The 22535-nt window shown below is 38.8% G+C and overlaps 1 protein-coding gene and 1 pseudogene across 1 annotated transcript; both read left to right on the plus strand.

The window, feature by feature from the left end:
* Window positions 1–1643: 1643 nt before the first annotated feature.
* LOC122119788 (olfactory receptor 7E24-like) lies at window positions 1644–2573 on the plus strand. Its single transcript, XM_042693838.1, has one exon. The coding sequence runs from the start codon at window positions 1644–1646 to the stop codon at window positions 2571–2573; it is 930 nt and encodes a 309-aa protein (XP_042549772.1).
* Window positions 2574–8786: 6213 nt separating this feature from the next.
* LOC122119755 lies at window positions 8787–14216 on the plus strand (annotated as a pseudogene).
* The last annotated feature ends 8319 nt before the right edge of the window (window positions 14217–22535 follow it).

The raw sequence follows: 22535 nt of genomic DNA on the forward strand, positions 1-22535 counted from the left end.
AGTAAGGTAATGAGTACATTTCTTGTCGAGAATTGTTACTCCCTCTTTTGTTTTTCTCCCACTATCCTTACCATCCCTCCATCCCCCAAAGTTTTAAAGCTCATTTCTTTTTTGGGGGGGGGTCCGGTCATGGGGCCTGAACTCTGGGCCTGGGCACTGTCCCTCAGCTCTTCAGCTCAAGGCTAACGCTCTACCACTTGAGCCACAGCGCCACTTTCAGCATTTTTTTGCTTATGTGATGCTGAGGAATTGAACCCAGGGCCTCATGCATGCAAGGCAAGCGCTTTACCACTGAGCCACCTTCCCAGCTCTAAAATTCATTTCTGACATAGTGTCTTGTAGGTATCCATATTGCAATGGGTCATCCTGTGTCCTTGTTTCTGCATTTTGTTTTTCCCCTTCCCCTCCCCAAATTGGACAAATGTATATACAAGTTGCAGGGTACCATTATCAAGTACAGGGCCAACAGAAGATACACCATAGGGGGAAGAACATACAAAGGAAACAAAACAATCACATAGTACATTAAAAATAACAACAACAAAGAAGAACTGCTTGTGTCCATATCTTGGGGTTCATTTTGCTTAGCATCATCTTATATGGTCATATGTACATAGCTTTTGAGCTTTTCTGATCATCTGATAAAATTATTCTAGACTTATATTAATTATTGCAAATGAGGGAAGCAATGGAAAAACAACAATAAAGAAAATGAACAAACTATATACAGGGTCTAAGTAGAGCCTCTTTTTTCCAAATATTGGAGTTTGTGTTAATATGCTTCATTATATATAGTCCTTTGCACTAAGCATTTGAGATCCTGATATTCCCTGTTCATTGTATCTTCTCACATATGTGGGAGATACTCTTCCTTCATTCTTTCCTTCCTCTTTCCCTCCCTCCCTTTTCTTTCTTTTTACCTTCCACCATTTTCCCTCCCTCCTTTCTTCTTTCCTACTTCCTCTTTTTTCATTCTTTCCATTCTTCCTTTCCTTCCCTCCTCCTTGCTTCCCTCCCTCTTTGATTTTTCCTTCCACCTTCTTTTCCTTTCCTCCTCCCTTGCTCCTTCTATCCCTCTAGACTTCCTTTGTTTCTCTTTCTCCTCTCCTTTCTTACTTTCCTCCCTCCTTTCCTACATCCTTCCTTCACTCTTTCCTCCTTTCTCTTCATTCCTTCCCTTTCTCCTTTCCACCTATTTTATGTTCCTTCCTTCTGCCCTCTTTTCATCCCTTTTCCTTCCTTTCTCCCTCCCTCTCTTCTTTTCTTCCTATTTTTGCCTTCTTTCCATTTCTTCCTTTCTTCCCTTTCTTTGTTCCTCCTCTGTCCCTTCTTCTTGTTCTTTCTTCCATGTAGTACTAGAGGTTTGCCCAGGGTCTCAGGAATACCAGACAATCTCTATACCTCGGAAATATACTTCTATTCTGAAAGAGTCCACAAAATCAACCCACAGATGCAACTGCCTCTCCACATGAACATCCAGAAGGAACAATTAGGCTTCATTCTGACCATTTCAATACACAAGTCCAATGAGATTTTTTTTCTTAGTTGCATGAATGTAAAATACAGATAAATAGCTGGTGGTATGTATATTTCTTTATTGATTCCAATAATCTATCCTTTTTTTCAAAAGGTGTCCTAGCTACATGGAGACAAAAAACTTAACAAGGGTCTTGGAAATTCTCTTCCTGGGACTGACAAATGATCCAGAACTACAGTCTGTCCTCTTTGGTCTGTTCCTGTCCATGTACTTGATCACCGTGCTTGGAAATCTGATCATCATCCTGGCCATCCGGTTTGATCCCCACCTCCACACCCCCATGTACTTCTTCCTCTCCATCCTCTCCTTGGCTGACATTGGCTTCAGCAGCAGCACCATCCCCAAGATGCTGACAAACCTCTGGACACACCTCAAATCCATCAGCTATGCTGGCTGCCTAACACAGGTGGCCCTTTTTATTTGGTTTGGATGCTTGGACAGTCTGCTCTTGGCAGTGATGGCCTATGACCGCTTGGTGGCGATCTGTCAACCTCTCCACTACACACTTATCATGAACCCTCGCCTCTGTGTCTCCTTGTTGCTGCTGTTATTGTTCATTGGCCTTTTGGATTCCTTGGCTCAATGCTTGATGGTGTCACAATTTAACTTCTGTACAGATGTAGAAATTCCTAGTTTCTTCTGTAACACTCCTCAACTCCTTAAGCTTTCCTGTGATTATACTTCCACTAAGAACATCTTCATCTTTCTCTTTGCTATAGTCTTTGGTGGGCTTCCAGTCTCCGGGATACTGTACTCTTATGCTCGCATTGTTTCCTCTATTCTTGGAATTCCATCAGCCAGTGGAAAATACAAAGCCTTCTCCACCTGTGGCTCTCACCTCTCAGTTGTGTGCTTGTTTTATGGAACAGCCATTGGGGCATATTGCAGTTCAATTATTTCTGATGCCAACAGGAAAGTGATGGTGGCCTCTGTGATGTACACCATGGTCACCCCCATGCTGAACCCCTTTGTCTACAGTTTAAGGAACAGGGACATCAAGAGAGCACTTAAGAAGCTGGTGAGTATGACAGCCTAATAACTTGGGTCATGTTTTTGGGTTGGTACATCAAGGATGTCTAAAATACCAAGTACTTAAAACTGGAACCCTGTTTTTTCTTGTTTAAGATAAATTCTTATTTATCTTAAATATTGCTATTTCCTAGGATGGGTCTTAAATGATGATCCTCCTCTCTCTACCTCTTGCAGAGATAGGATGACAGATTCACAGTACCACACTCAGCATTCTTTTTAATTTTTTAAAGTTTTTTTATTGTGAAAATACTGTACAGAGGGGTTACAATTACATGAGCAAGATAATGAGTACATTTCTTTTTTTAAATTTTTATTTTTTATTATGAACATACTGTACAGAGGGGTTACAATTACATGGGCAAGACAATGAGTACATTTCTTATCAAGCATTGCAGCCTCCTCCTTTGTTTACCCTTCACATCTCTTCCCAGCCTCTCCCTATCCCCCCACCCAATCCCCCCCCCCAAAGTTGTAAAGTTCGTTTTCGACATGACAACTTGTACTTCTCATTGCTGTAACAGGTCCACAGTTATCCTAAATGACTTGTTTTTCCCCTTCTCCTCCACAAATTGTACCGACATCAAATATAGTGAAAGCAGGGGTTATTCTGTGGGGGAGGGACATACAAAGTAACAAAGAAATAATCTTATAAATGCGTTAGAAACAAATGCATGAAAGAAAAAAAAACATTTAAATACATATCTAAGGGTTCATTTTTCTAACATCACCTTATCTGACCTTTTCTGCTTGACTCAGACATATACTAGATATTGCAAATAAGGGAAACCATGGGACCTATGTTTCTTTGGGCTTGGCTTACTTCACTTAATATAATTTTTTCCAAGCCTTTCCATTTCCTAACAAATGGGACAATATCATTCTTTCTGATGGAGGCATAGAATTCCATTGTGTATATATACCACATTTTCTTGATCCATTCATCTATTGAGGGGCATCTGGGTTGGTTCCATTTCTTAGCTATAGTAAATAATGCTGCAATAAACATAGTTGTGCTGGTAGCTTTAGTGTGGTCTTGTTTGTAAACATTTGGGTAAATGCCCAAAAGTGGGATCATATAGAGCTCCCCTATGAGTACATTTCTTATCAAGCATTGTTGCCTCCTCCTTTGTTTCCCCTTACCATCCCTGCCATCCCATTCCCCCACCACCACCAAAGTTGCAAAGTTCATTTTTCAACACAACATCTTGTACCTCTCATTGTTGCAATGGGTCTGCCTGTATCCCTATTTAAACAATTTGTTTTTCCCCTTCCCCTCCACAAATTATTCCAACATCAAATACAGTGAAAACAGGGGTATTGGCCCTTGGGCTTGAATCCAGGGTCTGGATACTTTTCCTAACCTTTTTGCTTAAGGCTAGCAGTCTACTACTTGAGTCATAGCTCCACTTTCAGCTTTTTCTCGTTAATTAGAGATAAAAGTCTCATGAACCTTTCTGCCCACACTCATTTTGAACCATGCTCCTAAGAACAAAGCCTTCTGAGTAGCTAGGATTATAGGCATGAGCCCTACTATCAATCATAAAAGCCTTAATAGGATCTCACTGTTTAACCACACTTCCCTGACATTCAGCATAACCCACAATTTTTGGGTTTCTTGGTCTTGTGACACATATGCACAACTTGAGCACATATCCATCTGTCCTTTGAGAAGTACTACACTTGAGTTCTCAATTTGCAGTCTTGGATCTCTGAGAAGATATCCAAGGTAGGCTAGGATAAGCTCCTCAACCTTAAGCCAAATCAATCAACTCCACCAAGAATGAACTTCAATACCCAGAGTCCATTCCAACCTGCAAGCCTGAGGACAGATCTCACAATATATATAATGAAATGTGGAGCAATTTAAAGGCAAACAGCTTAACATCTTTGTTTATTTCATGCTTCTTGTATTACATTAGAATTTTATGCTTGTGATGGTGTTATTCTGATGTAGGTTTGGGGCACCATTGTCCATCATTAGCTATAGCTGGGTGGGTTTATTTCTAGGCTATTTTCCTCCATTCATTCCCATCCCATCCCATCATCATATTGGTGTACTTGTCTGGTTTTGTGATAATACAGTGCTAATTTGTCACCACAGTTCTGTTGTTACCACAGTTCTGTTGTCACCACAATTCCGTTGTCTAACTTGAAGTCAGGTATTGTGATACCTTTAGAAATGCTCATTTTTGCCTAGGACAGGTGTGATCATATGTAGTCTTCTGTGATTCTGTTTTAATCTTAGGACTGATTTTGCTACTTTGTATAAAGTGTTACTAGAGTGATAGAATTTCAGGGGAGGTGGAGAAGACAAAGGTAGAAAGGACGTGTAAGTGAATACAATCCCAATACTCCATGTACACACAGAGAAATGAAACTAGATAACTTGCAGGTATGTGTAGCTTGGGGTGAGATGGAGGAGAAGGATGGAAAGGGTGACATTGATTAAGATGCATTGTAATCATAAACTGATGTGTTGTATTGCATCCCCTTTATACAACTACTTAAAAATAATAAATAAATAAATAGTTTATCAGAACATCTGTAATACAGGAATATTAGTGCAAAGAGGAATGCTTATAACTAAGAATATGTATATTACAAATCAGAGGTAGCCCAGAGCACTCACTGGTTGCTCACTTCTGCAATTCTAGTTCACAGGGCGCTGAGAATTGAGGTTTACAGTTCAAAGCCAGCCTGAACAAGGAAGTCCATGAGACTCTTATCTCCAATTAACCACCACAAAATCAGGAAGGAGAGCTGTGGCTCAAGTAGTAGAGTGCTAGCCTTGAGTGAAAAAGTTAAGGGAGAATAAGTCAGAAGTGCATTTAGTCCTCAGGCACTGGTGGTTCTTACCTGTAATCATTGCTATTTAGAAGATGGAAATGTGAGGATCACAGTTGGAGGGTAGGCCAGGCAGGAAAGTTCTGTAAGACTCTTATCTCCAATTGTTCACCAAAAAGCCACCAGAAGTGGAGCTATCGTTCAAGTGGTAGAGTGCCAGCATTGAGCAAAATAGCTCAGGGACAACACACAAGCCCTGAATTCCAGCCCCAATGCAAGCACACAAAAAGTGCATTTGTCAGATGGAGTGCTTGTTCTTTGTGCTAGAGATTTAATTTACACAGCTAAATCCTAGAAAGGGGGTATAATTATCTATGGAAAAGGTTCCAATGTCAAACCTTCTGTCTCCTGAAAAGTATAGCATGATGCATGCAGACTGTAGACACATATTTGCTGTTTGTAATACTGAAGAACTGATTTACTGCTATTTATGTTCTGATTGATTCAAACAGACATGGTGATGTTCTTTATCAATACCCTTTTAGTGTATATTTATTGGACATTGGCATATCTTCACTTGACAAACAGGTTCACTTCTATTGCCCATTTATTGATAATTTGTTTTTTCTTTAATTTTTTGAGTGAAAGAATTGTGAGATGAATATCAGCCAAAAATTATGTCTCATTCTACTAGTTATGTTTTTATCATCATCATCATCATCATTTTGTTTTGCAGCAGCTTTTCAGTTGCTGAAGTCTCATTTGACAGTTCTTGCCTCTATTTTTGGCAAAACTGTGTTTTTTCATTTAAGAATTAATGACCTATGTCAATACTTTAAAATGTTTATCTTGTTTTCTTCTAGTGGTTCTATATTTTAATATCTTTAGTTAAGACCTTTCAGCTTCCAGGATTTGGTTTGTTTAGGATAAGATAGAACAATCTGCTTTTAAAGATACATGCTTTTCATTATATGTACAAGCTAGATTTAGCATACAAACTTCTAAGTAAATAAGTTGTGTGGTATACAAATGTATTCAAATGTGTTCAGTGAAATATGATAGATTCAAGGGAGCAAATGGCGCACATTCTTAGAAAGGCAAAGTCAAATTTGAGCAAAATCAAACACAAAGAATCAGGTATTGAAAGCAGTGAGGTGGGGTCAGGGGGAAAGAGGAAGACAAGTGAACAGGAGAAATGGGAGAATGCACACAAGAATCCAACATGAATCCTACAAATTAAGAAAAGTAAGAGAAGGGGTAGGTGAGGAAGAGATGGAAGAGAATCCATTAATATCAAGATATATACTATTCATAAACTTCTTTGTTAAGTGGCAAATCCTTGGCACAACTACTTAAAAATTTTACCAAAGAAAAAAAAGGGGGAAATCTGCTTATAATCTTCTACATGTAAATATCTGGTTTTCTTAATATTTCATGCAAAGACCTTTGTCTTCTCTACAACATATGTTTCCCTTTTTTTGCCAAGAACCACATGACTATACCTGTATTGGCTTATTTTTGTGACATCTCTTCTATCCAAACAGAATGTTGGTGTTTTAAAAAACATTGCTTCCCTTTACTTCTCAAAGTTTATATGTGCCAAGCAAGCACTATACTATTGAGCGAATTCCTCAGCCCACCTGGTTTGTATTTTGAAGACAGATATCTGTGAGATCCACACATTATTAAACAAATTTCCTAATACGTGTTTCAAAATAACCAATAGTGTATTGTATACACACACGTTGACTTGGAAGATAAAGGAGAATCTAGAGTGTTCAAATTAGTGGAAAATATTCATTACTGACACAGGTGATTTCCATTTCCAGGAGCCAAAGAAGAAAATATTATTTGAAATTCTTTTTTGAGTTATACACTGTGAAGGTGGGAAACAATGGAACTTGTATTTGATTCATAATATAGAACCAATTGTGTTCAGTCCATGTCTGATTTAACAGGTTCTGAAATATCCCACTTGAAGTATACAGAGATTTCCAAGCCTGGTTGCTCACAGCTTTAATCCTAACTACTCAGGAGACTGAGATCTGAGGCTCACAGCTCAAATCCAGGCCACACAGGAAAGCCTATGAGATTCTCATCTCCAAAAGCCAGAAGTGGAGCGGTGATTCCAGTGGTAGAGCACTGGCCTTGAGCAAAAAAGTCCAGGGACAGCTCTCAGTGCCTTAGTGCAAGCCATAGGAACTTCACACAAAATAAATTAAAAACAATGAAATGTTCGATGACAATGCTCAATGTATATATATGAAAATGGAGCTAGATAACTCAGGGTGGGAGTGGGTGGTATGAGGATAGATGCAGGGGAAAATGATGGAAAGTGTAACCATGGTTAGGATGGATTGTACTTACAATCTGACTTGTGGAATTGAAACTCCTTTGTAAAGAAAAAGTTAACAAAATGTGATTTGTTTTTTATAGGTGTTATGGTGAGTTGAAACCCCTTTGTACAACTATTGAAAGATAATAAAGAATATATTTTTTAAATTTCAAAATAATTATTTAAAAAAAATTGGTTGTGGGTGCTATCCCTCAACTATTCAGCTCAAGGAGAGCGCTCTACCACTTGAGTCACAGCACCACTTCTTGTTTTCTGGTGGTTTATTGGAGATGAGTCTCATGAATGTTTCTGCCTGGGATGGCTTTGAACCACGATCCTCAGATCTTAGCATCCTGAGTAGCTAGGATGACAGGAGTGAGCCACTGGTGCCCAGCAATAATAACTTTTTAATTGAATAAAATTAGTGCCAGGTGCCTGTGGTTAACACCTGTAATCCTAGTTCCTTAGGAGACTGAGTTTTAAGCCTGGTAATTCAAAGCCAGAACAGGAAGGAAAGGCTGTAAGACTCATGTCTGTGAGACCCCAAAAAGCTGGAAGTAGAGTTATGGCTCAAGCAATAAAGTGCTAGTGTTGAGCAAGAAAGTTCAAGGACAGTGCCCACGTGCTGAGATCAAGCTCCAAAACAAATTATATATATATATATATATATATATATATATATATATATATACTGAAGTGTACAAAATCCCTGCAATTTAGAAATCAACAGATGGCAATTTGTCTTCCTCTTGAAGTAAAGAAGGCCAGATCCTTCGTAGCAATTAATTCTCTCCCTTTTCTACTCCATTGGGATTAGCAAGTCCTTAGTAATTAGAGTTCTTGGACCAATTTGAATAATGATCAGCTCTGAGCATGGAGCTTCCAGGTCAGCTGGTTATAAAATCCATTCTGCATCCCTATCCTGCAACTTGTTCCTTGTAGCCCATGGTCTGTGTGGCAGTGTCTTCTGCCAGGCTCATCAGCGGAACCTGAGGAATCCTGTGAGGTCCTGTCTTCCTGCCACCTCTGAGCACTGAGCTGAGCATCTCACAGGAAGCAGAGGAGAAAACAACTAAGTGGCCTTTTGTCTCCTCCCAGCAAAGGCCCAGTGCAGCCCAGTAAGTGCTACTGGACACCTGGATGGAGGAAGGGTGGAAGTGACCTGGCTTGTTTGCAGGCTGAAAGCATAGCAGGGGTAGCTGGATGGCAGTGTTACCAGGAGGCAGAGTTTACCTCACAGCCCTGGGACATTTGTGTTCTGACTTACATCAATGATGGGAAAAGTCCAATTACTGTTCTGTTTGCCTTCCATACTTGTTGCAAGTCATCAAAAAATCTCTCCCACCAGAGCAGGATGCAGGAGATCTATCATGCCCCCACCCCCCAAAATAATCATGATGATGATGATGATGATGATGATGATGATATTAACCAGGATGTAATAAACCTTTGCCTAGAGCTTCCAGACTCTCAGTTCCCTTTCTTTATGGAACAGGAAATTAAGAAAACAAATCTCTATTCCTACATATTCTCTCTATGATAAAGATTAGAAAACCTTGTACATTGTCATTCTGACACATTTTAGGATAGAAGAATAAAATTTGTGTGTGTGTGTGTGTGTGTGTGTGTGTGTGTGTGACAGAGAGAGAAAGAGGGGGAGAGAGAGAGAGAGAGAGGAGGGGGAGGGGAGAGGGAGAGAGAAAGAGTGTTTGCTGGACAAGGGGTTTGAATTTAAGGCCTAGGCGACTCCCTGAGGTTTTAATTTTTTTCTAAAATTCTTATTATAGTTTATATACAGAGGAGTTCCTGTGCATAAGTCAGGTAAAGAGTATGTTTCTTTGCCCCTTCACTCGCTCCTGAGCTTTTGCCTGCAAGGCTGGCACTCTACCACTTGAGACACAGCTTCAATTCCATCTCTTTGCTGGCAAATTGCAGATAAGAGTCTAATGGACTTTCCTACCTGAGCTGGCCTTGAACCATGATCCTCAGCTCAAACTCTTTAGCAGTTAGAATCACATGCATGAGCCACAGTTAACCAGCTGAAAACTGCATTCTTTGTAATTTTTATTATTGTTCTGATATATATATCCTTTGTAATTTTTATTATTGTTCTGATATATATACACATATATATATGTATGTACATATATATATATATATATATATATATTTGTAGATGCAGTCAGGTTTGATTCTAGGCAACAAGACCCCACCACACCTCCCACAGGGCACTTGCCTCTTTCCTACCAATTCAATGTGATAGTTCTGTTCCTTGTGCCCTGGGCAATGCTGACCTCTGTGTCTTTCCCTTTGAGGCCAATCCCTGTGAGATCTCTGTTGGGTGTTAATCTGAGTCAGACAACAGGAAACAATTAAAGATACACATACACACTCATATATATGTATATGTAAATATTTGTTTATATATGCATAAATATATACACACACCAGGAAATTTGAGTACAAGATCTAGTCTTGTGCTGTAAAACTTCTGAAGTTTAGTGAAGTATTGAACAAGTCCCTTGGTTGGATCTCAAAGTCCCAGGATTCCATTTTGAATGTTTCTGTGACATGTGTCACCTGTGGATGACACTGCATGTGAGTAAACTGGTAGATTCAGATAATCTGGGACTGTAAGTTTTAGATTGCTGTAACTTTAAATTGTTTTTATTAATATATTGGCAAGATTAAGTTATATCCTTCAATGACTATCTGTTATCATCTGTACTTTTAGGTTTCCCTAGATTGCTGAGAGTTTAATTTGTATTATTTTATTGACATTGTTGTTGTTGTTGTTTGTTGTTTTGTCAAATTCTTTCCTCCAGCTATTTTTATTTTTTTTTAACTTTCTGAATGTCAGAGATAGGAGATTTAATTTAATGGCAGAGTCAGGCCATATGCAAATAACATTTCCACCAATTTCATGCCATCTTTCTGTATGCATATTTACCTAAGGTTATATGGGATGATTGGGGACCAGGGGCAGAAATGTACGCATAGGTAAAATAGCCTAAAGTCACAGATGTTGTTCAGACATGGTCAGAGATCTTAGCAGTTGCTCTGACACTGTTTCCTCAAGACTGGTCTTGTGGGGGTGCTGTTGCAATAGAAGTCAGTGAGAATGGGGCATACTAGTGGCTCACGCCTATAATCCTAGCTACTCAGGAGGCTGTGATCTGAGGATGGTACTGAGGATGGCAGAGTAAAGCCAGCCTAGACAGGAAAGTCTGTGATATTCTTATCCCATTTAACCACCAAAAAGCTAGTAGTGGAGCTGTGGCTCAAGTGGTAGAATGCCAGCTTTGAGCAACAAAAGGTCAGGTACAGCACCTAGTCCCTGAGTACAAACTGCAGGTCTGGCACAAAAAGATAAAAATAAAAATGCCCCACGCTTTATTTATTTTCTGGAAGGAGCACCCTAGTGACTTTCTCCTCTTGTTTGAATAGTTTTCCTCTAAACTGTTTGTCTCTGAACTTTTTTTTGTTTTGCTTTTGTTTTTGTTTTTGTTTTGGGGTCCGGTCGTGGGGCCTGAACTCTGGCCTGGGTGCTGTCCCTCATCTCTTCAGCTCAAGGCTAGCGCTCTACCACTTGAGCCACAGTGCCACTTCCGGCTTTTTTCATTTTGCTTATGTGGTGCTGAGGAATTGAACCCAGGGCCTCAGGCATGCAAGGCAAGCGCTCTACCACTGAGTCACCCTCCCAGCCCTTTCTCTGAACTTTTTTTTCTGCAGATTTTATCAATTACCTCCCCTGCAGTTTCTGGAAGTCCTTTGTCCCAGAGATAGGCATTATTTTTTTCTAGATGCTCTGGTCTTAATCCATGTCAGGAGAGAAGGACAGATAAAGCAGGTAGCTGTCATTGCCAATCGGCCTTTTACCCCAATTCTTTTTTTGTGGCAGTATCAGGACTTGATCTCAGGACACTGTCCCTGAGCTTTTTTTCCCTCAAAGCTGGTGTTCTACCTCTTGATCCATAGCTCCCTTTCCTTCCTTCCTTTCCTTCCTTCTCCTTCCTTTCCTTCCTTCTCCTTCCTTCCTTCTCCTTCCTTTCCTTCCTTCTCCTTCCTTCTTCCTTCCTTCTCCTTCCTTTCCTTCCTTCTCCTTCCTTCCTTCCTTCCTTCCTTCCTTCCTTCCTTCCTTCCTTCCTTCCTTCCTTCCTTCCTTCCTTCCTTCCTTCCTTCCTTCCTTCCTTCCTTCCTTCTTTCCTTCCTTCCTTTTTATCTTCTGTTAGTTAAGTGGAGATACGTGTCTCACAACCTTTCCCACCTGGGCTGACCTCAGATCTTAGCCTCCTGAGTAGCAAGGATTACAGGTCTGAGCTATCACCAGCATCCAGCATCCAGCTTGGAAAAAATATTTCTTTTTTTGTTGAACAAGAATTTTTAAATTTTATTTTATTGTAAAGATGCTTTACAGAAGGGTTACAGTTACATTTCTTATTGAGCATTGCTACCCCCTCCCTTGTTGATCTCCCACTATCCCTTCCCTTCCCCACCTCTCTGATTCTTACCCCCCACCCTGAAGTTGTAAAGTTCATTTCCAGTATAGTGTCTTGTGGGTACCATTGTTGCTCCATGGATTCCCTCCAAAGATAGAGATCAGACGTTTTCTTGTGTTTTTTACACTGACTATCTCAAAGTGTTTTTTTTTACCCTGAGGTCTGTAAATGGAATGACATAAAAGCAAGAACATAGCATAGAAATCCAACAAAGAAGGAATTGTAAAATCAGCTGGAATGGAGAATACTAGATGATATTAAGATCCTTGTTCTAGTTTGCTTTGCATCAATAGGATGAGTTCCCATATGCAGGCAAGTTTATACTTAAAGTTCATTTATTTTGCCCTTCCTTTGGTGTCTACAAATCTCATCTGTAAAGTAGCGGACCTAGGTAAACATATATGAAGGAGGAAATGTCACACGCTGACCAGGAATACAGAGACTGGGGAACCTTAGTCCTCTCCAAGTCCCTTCCTCACCTCCACCCAGTTTTACTGTCTCCTTCTTCCATTCCTCTCTCCATCCCTTCCTCCTTTCTTTTCTCTGTCCTTCCTTCCATCTCTGTCTTCCTTCCTTCTCCTTCCATCTCTGTCTCACTCTTCCCCTCTCTCCTTCCCTTCCATTCTCCTCTTCCTCATTTCCTCAATTATTTCCTTTCCTATCTTCCTTCCTCTCTCCCTCCATTTTTCTTCCTTTCTTCTCTTCTTTCTTTTCTACCCTCTTTCCCTTCTTTTACTTCCTCCTTGTCTCTCTTTCTTCCTTTCAGTCCATCTTCATTCCCTTATTTGTTCCTCCCTACCTTCTTCAAGTCATCCTCCCTTCCTCCCATGAAATATTAGAGGTTTGCCACAGGGTCTCAAGCATGCTGGAGAAGCTGTGGAACACTGAGCTGCACTTCCATTTCTGAAACAATCCACAAAAGCATCCCACAGATGCAGCCTCCCCTACCACATGAACCTCTGGAAGAGAAAAATTAAAACTTAAGCTTATCATTTCAATGCTCAAGTCTGAGTATTCTTTTTTTATTTTGCATGAATGCAAATCGGTGGCATGCATACTACTTTATTTATTCCAATGATATATCCTTTTTCCAAAGGTGTTCTAGCTACATGGAGCCACAGAACTTAACAAGCATCTTGGAATTTCTCCTCCTGGGACTGACCGATGATCCAGAACTACAGCCCATCCTCTTGGCCCTGTTCCTATCCATGTACCTGATCACTGTGCTCAGAAATCTGCTCATCATCCTGGCCGTCAGCTCTGACTCCCATCTTCACACCCCCATGTACTTCTTCCTCTCTAACCTCTCCTTGGCTGACATTGGGTTCAACAGCAGCACTGTCCTCAAGATGCTGGTGAACCTCAGGACTCATAGCAAATCCATCAGCTATGCAGGCTGCCTAATGCAAGTGGCCTTTTTTGTATTGTTCTGTTGCTTGGACAGTCTGCTCTTGGTAGTGATGGCTTATGATCGCTTGGTGGCCATCTGTCACCCTCTCCACTACTCAATCATCATGAGTCCCCACCTCTGTGGTATGTTGGTCCTTCTGTCATTGTTCTTCAGTCTTTTGGACTCCGTGCTACACTGCTTGATGGTGTCACAAGTTACCTTCTGTACAGATGTAGAAATTCCCAATTTCTTCTGTGAGCCTCCTCAACTAGTTAAGCTTGCCTGTGATTATACTCCCACCAAAAATATATTCATCTTTCTCTTTGCTGCAGTCTTTGGTGGTCTTCCGGTCTTGGGGATCCTGTACTCTTATGCTCGCATTGTATCTTCTATTCTTGGAGTCCCATCAGCCAGTGGGAAATATAAAGCTTCTCCACCTGTGGCTCTCACCTCTCAGTTGTGTGCTTGTTTTATGGGACAGCCCTGGGTGCGTACTGCAGTTTACTTTTTTCAGATGCTCCAAGGAAAGTGACTGTAGTGTACACCACAGTCACCCCCATGCTGAACCCCTTTGTCTACAGTTTAAGGAACAGGGACATCAAGAGCGCCCTCCGTAGACTGGTGAGAGTGGCAGCCTAATACATAACATACACACACACACACACACACACACACACACACACACACACACACACACACACACACACACACGTCATGTTGTTTAGGTTTGTGATTCAGGAAAGTCTGCAAAACCAAGCCTTAGATTTGGAAGGACACTTGTGAGTTTTGGTGATGATGATGATGATGATGTTCTATGTGTGAGCCTTTCTTCATTGTAGAACTTTTGTAGTTTGGATCTTAAATGTTTTCTGAAGTCTAACATGTTGAATGTTTGATCTATAATCTATAGTTCTATGCAGAGGTGGTGGAAGTTTTTGGAGATGGGGCCTTATGAGAGGACGTTAGGTCATTAGTGGAGTGAAACCCTGTGTCTTTCTCTTTCTACCTGTGTTTTCTTGTCATTTGTCAACATGGTGTTACCATCATCTTTGTTTCTCCTTCTTTCTTTCTTCCTTTCTTCTTTCCTTCCTTCCTGTCCTTGCTTATTTTTCTCTTTCCTCCTTTCTTTGCTTTCCTTTTTTTCTTCCCCGCTTGGGTTGGCTTTGAACTGTAATCCTCCAGATTTCACCCTTGTAAGCAGCTATAGTTACAAGCTGAGCCACCAGTCTTCAACCAAAGTTCTTTCTGGTCAAGACATTTCTTCACAGAACATTTCCTTCCTGTTCTTTGTGCTATTTATTTTTCTTTTCCTGATCCAAACACCTTTCCTTAATTTGTCTTTTCTGATTTGTCCATTCAGCCTTTTGTCATCCTTTCAGTAGTGAGCAGTGACCATAATCATTTATTTACTTATTTCTTTCTGCCCCTAAGTTGGTGGTGTGTTTGCTTTTTTCCCATTGATGATTCTATGTTGCTCTTTTTGGTTAGAACTTTCATCTTTCAACTATTACCAATCAAATGCAGAGCAATGACTGCATGAATGTAATTAGTATGCTTTTCTCTTTTCTTGATCAATACCTCAATAAATGATCACTTGGTGAATCAAGGTATTTTGTGAACTTGTGTGACTGAAGATTGCCAAATGTGTTCAAAAAGCAAAGGTCATTGTCGTGATATCTCTTTCTCTGTTTACCTCTCAAGTACAGATTATGATAGCCTATTTTCAGTTACTGTGTGGCTATACTTTTGCCTGTGGATTGCATGAATCATGAATAAATTTAGCATTATGCTTTTTTCATTTTCCAAAGAAAACAAAAGACCATGTCAACTCTTTATCTTTCTTCATTTCTCTTCTTTTCTATATGTTATTTATTGTAAAAATACTGTATATTACATGAGTAACATAATGTTACTCAAGTACTGTTCAAGTACTGTTGCCTCCTTCTTTGTTTTTCCCCTTCCATCCTTTCCCTCCCCACCTTCCCAACTACTCTCTCTCTCCCACCACTAGTTATAAAGTTCATTTTCAACATAGTGTTTTGTACATCTCATTGCTACAATGGATCAACCTGTATCCCTCTTCAAGCATTCTGTTTTTTCCGTTCCCTCTCCAAAGTAGAAAAGTGTATATGCAAGACGAAGTACATCAGAATCAAATACAGTGAAAACAGGAGCTATACCATGGGGGAAGAACATACAAAAGAATCAACAAAATCACAAAGTAAATAAGTACCATATTTTCTTGATCTTTTCATCTATTAAGGGGCATCTGGGTTGGTTCAATATCTTAGCTATGGTAAATAATGCAGCGATAAATATCGTTGTGCTGGAAACTGTTCTGAAGAGAAAATAAGAATATCCAATAGACACATGAAGAAATGCTCAACTTCTCTAGCCATAAAAGAAATGCAAATCAAAACAACATTCAGATTCTACCTCACCCCAGTTAAAATGGCTATAGATATCTAATAACAACAGATGCCGGAGGGGATGTGGCCAAAAGGGTACCAACTCTACTGCATTGTTGGTGGGAATGTATACTTGTTCAATCACTTTGGAAAGCAGTTTGAAAGTTTCTCAAAAGTCTCCACATAGAGATCCCCTATGACTCAGCAATCCCACTTTTGGGCATTTATTCAAATGATCACAAATAAGAACCTTTGGCATATAGGAATAGCAATGCCAAGAGGAATGCTTATAGCTATGAACATGTGCATTAAAAATCAGGGAGAGTATAGGGCACTAGTGTCTCCCCCTGTAGCCCTAGCTAATCAAAAAAGTGAGAATTGAGTATCACAGTTTGAAGCCACCCTGAGCAGGAAAGCCCATAAGACTCTTATCTCTAATTGTCACAAAACCAGGAAGGGGAACTGAGGCTCAAGTGGTAAAACACTAGCCTTGAGAGGAAAAAAAAGCTAAAGGATAGCATGCAGGCCCTGAGTTCATGCCCCAGGACTAGCACACAAAAATTTATAGAGACAGCTCAACTAAATATTCTAATGACATACCACAAATGCTTAGAAAAACAAGTAAAACCCAAAGTGAGTAGGTCAAAAGAAATAATGATACTTAAGGCAGAAATGAATAAAATGTAAACCAAAACAGTACAAAAAATCAACAAAACAAAAAAAATTGTTCCTAAGATAAACCCTGCTGGGCATCCATGGCTCATGCCTGTAATCCTAGCTACTCAGGAGGATAAGAACTGAGGATTGTGGTTCAAAGCCAGCCCAGGCAAGAAAGGCTGTGATATCCAATACACCACTCAGAAAACTGGAAGTGGTGCTGTGGTTCAAGTGGTAGAACGCTCCCCTTGAGCTGAAGAGGTGAGGGATAGAGCCCAGGCCCAGAGTTCAAGCCCCATGACTGACAAAAAATAAAATAAAATAAACCCTTAAATAAATTTATCAAAAGAAGGAGAAGATCTACATTAATAAAATTAGAGATTTGAGCTCCCAGGTTTTCCATTGGTCATTTGGACCTGGGCAATAGTGGTTCATACCTATAATCCTAGCTACTCAGGAGTCTGAGATCTGAGGATCAGGGTTCAAAACCATCTCAAGAAGGAAATTCTTAAGACTTTTATCTCCAATTAACCAGTAAAAAATGCACACATGGAGCTGTGTTTTGAGCAAAAAAAAAAAAAAAATCAGGAATATCACCTGGCCCTGAATTTAAGCCCTAAAATGTATTGGCAATGACTAAGGTATGTAGTCAAACAAAATGTTCACTGGCAGGGTATATATATACATACATACATATATATATATATATATATATATATATATATATATATATTATATAGCAGGAGGATTGAAGATTTCAGTCAGCATGGGAAAAGACATGTCTCCAAATATCAAAACAAAAGAAATGGGAGCCGGAGCATAACTCAGGTGGTAGAATGCTTGCCTGGCATGTATGAAGCCCTATGTTTATGTATGAAGCCCATTATTTAAAAAATAATCTCATACATGAATACTTCTGCTGATTTTTTTTAGATTTACCCACTACTTCACATACAATATCTGAACTTAGACAAACTAGTTTGAAAAAGAAGTAAATTGTAAAGAATGAAAGTAATGTAATTTTAAAATATTTTCATTGTTATTATAAAGGTGATTGCAAAAGGGTTACAGTAACTAAGTGAAGATTACATTTCTTCCATTTCTCTCCCAATCTTTCCCTCCTGTTCCACAGGCTGTTACTTGAATTTTTTTTTTTTAAGTATTGGTAATACTTGGCATTTGAAATTGTCTCTAAAGATCTCTCAACGTTTCAAAAGAAAGATGGCTTCCCCCCAAAAAATTATTTTTTCTGGAATTTGCTTCTTTTTTTTTGTCTTACTTTGTTTGTCTGTTTTGTAGGTCATGGGGTCTGAACTTTGGGTTTGGGTGCTGTACCTCAGCTCTTCAGCTCAAATCTAGCACTCTACCACTTGAGCCACAGTGCCACTTCTGGCTTTTTCTGTTTATGTGGTTAGATTCCCAGGGCCTCATGCATGTAAGGGAAGCACTCTAATACTGAGCCACCTTACCAGCCCTGGCTTCTTGTTGAAAAATCAACCTTTCCTTGGGGAGACTTTATGTGATCTTGGGGACAATTTTTTTTTTTTCCTTTGAGAAAATAAATCAATGCAGTTGTTTAGATCTTCGGTTACTCTGTTGAGTTTTTGCCAAGTTGATCTATCTATTGAGGATAGAGGTGTGTTTAAAGTCCCCAACAATTAATGTCTTTGGATCTATGTGAGATTTGAGGGAAAGTAGTGTTTCTTGGATAAATTTGGGCACTCCATTGTTTGACAAATAGATATTTAGAATTGTAATATCCTCCTGAAGGAGAGATCCCTTAATTAGTATGTAGCAACTTTCTTTATCTCTTCTCACTAGTTTTAATTTGAAGTCTATCTTATCTGATATTAGGATTGCAACTCCCACTGTTTATGGGGGCCATTTGCTTGGTAGATTTTGTTCCAGCCTTTCACTTTCAAAATGTGTTTGTTTTCATGGGCAAGGTGTGACTCCTGAAGGCAGCAGATAGAAGGATCTTGCTTTATAATCCAACTAGACAGTATATGTCACCTAATTGGAGAGTTAAGTCCATTAATGTTGAGAGATAGGACTGAGAGGTGTTTGGTAGTTCTTGCCATTTTATCCACCTTCTTGGGGGTTGCGGCAACTGGGTTCTTCCTATGGTTCTTGGATTCTCAGTTTGGGTGTAGTTACTTGGCCTTCATTGTGGTTTTGTTGTTTTTCTATGTGTAGGACATCTTTAAGTATCTTTTGTAGGGCTGGTTTGGTGGAGATATATTGTTTCAGTTTTTCTTTACTATGGAAGGTTTTTATTTGACCTTTGGTTAAGGAGAGCTTAGCTGGGTACAGTATTCTTGGTTGATAGTTGTTTGTCTTTACCGCATGGCATACATCATTCCAGGCTCTTCTTGCTTTAATTGTCTCTGCTGAGAAATCTGAGGTGATTCTAACTGGTTTCCCTAAAGAAACATATGTCCCATGGTTTCCCTTATTTGCAATAACTAGTATATGTCTGAGACAAGTAGAAAAGGTCAGATAAGTTGATGTTAGGTGAAATGAACCACAAGATAAGGTTTCAAATGTTTTTTCTTTCTTGCAATTGTTTCTAACATATTTGTAAGATGATTTCTTTGTTGCTTTGTATGTCCTTCCCCCATGGTATAAAGGTGATGAGAAGAAACTTTATTCTGGGCATCACATATTTGGTTCCTTTTGTCTCTCATCTTCTGTTTCTCATGACACTGGTTTTCCAAATCAAATCTGATACCAGCTCACAATGTGATAGGATGAACTCATATTTTATTCTTTCAGCCTAGCATTTTCCTATCTTCCTTCATTCTTTTTTTCTTTCTTCCTCCTTCTCTCCCTTCTTTTCTTCCTTACTTCCTTTCTGCTTTTCTTTCTTCCTTCCCCTGATTAAAAATAATCCATCACTCTTTGTCAACTCAAAAATTCCTATTTCAGAGAAGGCTGTCCTAAATACTCTCACAAAATAAATTGTTCATCCATAATATTTTTAACTCATTAACATTTCTAGAAATTCATAATATTCACCATTTTGCTAACATTTGGACATAAACATGTATATATATGGAGAGAGATCTAAGATAGATAGATAGATAGATAGATAGATAGATAGATAGATAGATAGATAGATATCAATCTGCTGTTAATGGTTCTAGGAGTATAAGGATTTCAGAAAATGTTTATAGCAGGGTGCTGATGGCTCCAACTTGTACCATTAGTTCGTTCAAGAGTCTTAAGATCCAGAGGATCAGAGTTCAAAAGCAGCTCATGCAAAAAATAAAATAAAATACATGTACAAGACTTCATCTTCAAAATAACCAGTATAAGGCTGTGTTGGAAGTAGTGTGGAAAAGTGATAAAAAGGGCCATGTGAGCAAGCAAACATAGTGATCAGAAAGCAACTGTGTTCAAATGAACAAAAAAATTATGTAGTATTATTTGAATATTTGTAATCAAATCATCCATGGTGTATTTGGGACATTAATTCTCCTGATTTTCATGCAATATGTCCTGACACAAGTGCATGGGTATAATTCACCCATTGCATGATTTTAATTTTAATAGGAACATTCTATTATTTCCTAGCCTGCAGGTATTGCCTTCTCGGAATAATTCAACTGGCAGGAATTTTGTTCAAAAAGCAGCCATAGGCATCTTTGTTAGTTACAAGAACTCGATCGAGTTAAAAGAGGTGGACGTCTTGTTTCATTTATCTTGATCAGAATGTCATCTTTGTAGCTCCATTTAAGAGGGCTGTTGGGGGAAGTGATAAGTCACTCAGGAAAATTAGTTATATTACAATGGAGGCTCATAGTGATGGCATGTCAATTTAGCACCACAGGAAAGACGATAGAACAACTACATACATGAGAACATGAAACTTCATTTTCCAATCTTACCAACTTACAAGTCCTACACAATTGGCAATGTATACTCATCCAAAAGAGTGGATATGATTTTCTCAAGATCACAGAGGTAGCATATTTGTGCACCAAAATTATATTAAAGGAAATCTGACTGAAGAACTTACACATTTATTTAAAAACTATATTTACACTCACACACACATTCCACACCTCAAAAATTGAATCCCCTCCTTTAAGATAGAATGGCCAGGACAGAGGAAGAAGGGAAAATTGTTGTTGTTTTTTTGGTGAAGTTATTTCCACATAGGAAGCTATGACATGCATTTATTTTCCCCCAGGAGACACTCTTTCTTTGGTTTGATTTAAAAGTCATGAGATGTTCCCAAAGAATTACAAGGACATCAGGCACCTTCTAGAAGGATACAGATCCATTCCAAATCTCTCTGTCACAACTATCATTTGAGGAATATTTTAAGGTTTTATCTGTTTCTTGCCAACAGTAACAAATTCCATGTTGCTTGAATTTACTTTTAATTACACATTTAAATTGGACTTGTTTGCCACACACAAGGAAATATTTTGAGAAATACAAGGATGGTGAAATAATTAAAACTAATCAATAGGCATTATTTTGTATGGGTATAATTTTATCATGATAATCTTGAATAATCACTATGAATAATTTGTAATTACACTATATCATAATTAACAATATTCCCCACACTGCTTAGGTCATTTTTTAAGCATCTTTCCTCAACATAAATGCATAAACATTTCTTCATCACCTCCTCAAGCCTTCCTGGCCTTTGTAACCTATAAATCTGATATATTTGTTACCTATAAATCTGATATATTTCAACATTTTACACTGCATGCAGTGGTGAGATGATGTGTTATTTAACTTTTCTATGCCTGGATTCTTTCAGTTAATATAACGTTCTCCAAATTCCTATATGGGTTTATAAGTAACCAGTATGTTTGTTTTCCCTAAATATTTTTACATTGTGTGTGTTTGGGGAGAAGATATATATATATATATATATATATATATATATATATATATATATATATATATTTTTTTTTTTTTTCCTTGATGAAAAATTGTGTGTGTGTGTGTTGTGTGAGAGAGACTGTGTGCCAGTCCTAGGGCTTGAACTCAGGACCTCAGGACTGTTCCTGAGATTTCTTTTTTGCTCATGGCTAGCACTCTACCACTTGGGTCACAACTCTACTTGCAGCTTTCTGGTGGTTCATTGGAGATAAAAGTCTCATATACTTTCCTGCCCCATCTGGCTTTAAACCATGATCCTCCTATCTTTGCCTCCTGAGTAGCTGGGATTACACGTGTGAGCTACCAGCACTCAACTCAACTTGGCTTTTATCAGTCTGCCCTGGTCTAATAGCAGTATACACTCAATAACTTTCACTGAGGAAGACAAGGTCTCAATAAGAGATTTTTGGAAGACAGAAAAAATGTAGCTAAGTTAAATGTTGCACATGCACTTTCATCATGATGCTCTTGGAGCACTGAATCTTTCAAAGGAAAATCCCAGGTATTCTCTCTACACTCTGTATCCTTGCAACACAACATCAAACACTATTTCAATTAGATAACCACTCATTTAATATATTATGTATATAATAAACATATATACATGTATATGTATATATGTGTCTATACACATATATACATGTATCTGTAGTGTATATATGTTTACATTCATATATAGCATACATATATGCATGCATGCATGTATGTCTAGTATGTATGTGTGTGTATATATAGTGTGTGCATGTGTGTTTGTGCTTGAATTCAGAGTATGAGTGCTGTCTCCTAGTTTTTGGCTTCATACTTTTTTTTTTATCATTTTTAAGAAGTTGTACAGAGGATTTTCCACTCAACCAAAAAGTTTATGAATACAATGCATTTCAATCAATGTCACCCCCTTCCAACATTCTCACCCATCCTGTCTCAGCTTTTTTCACTCAAGGTTGGTGTACTACCACTTGAGCCACAGCACCACTTCAGCTTTTTG

Source organism: Dipodomys spectabilis, unplaced genomic scaffold, assembly GCF_019054845.1.
Source record: "Dipodomys spectabilis isolate Male_0828 unplaced genomic scaffold, ASM1905484v1 ptg000173l, whole genome shotgun sequence".
Classification (NCBI taxonomy): domain Eukaryota; kingdom Metazoa; phylum Chordata; class Mammalia; order Rodentia; family Heteromyidae; genus Dipodomys; species Dipodomys spectabilis.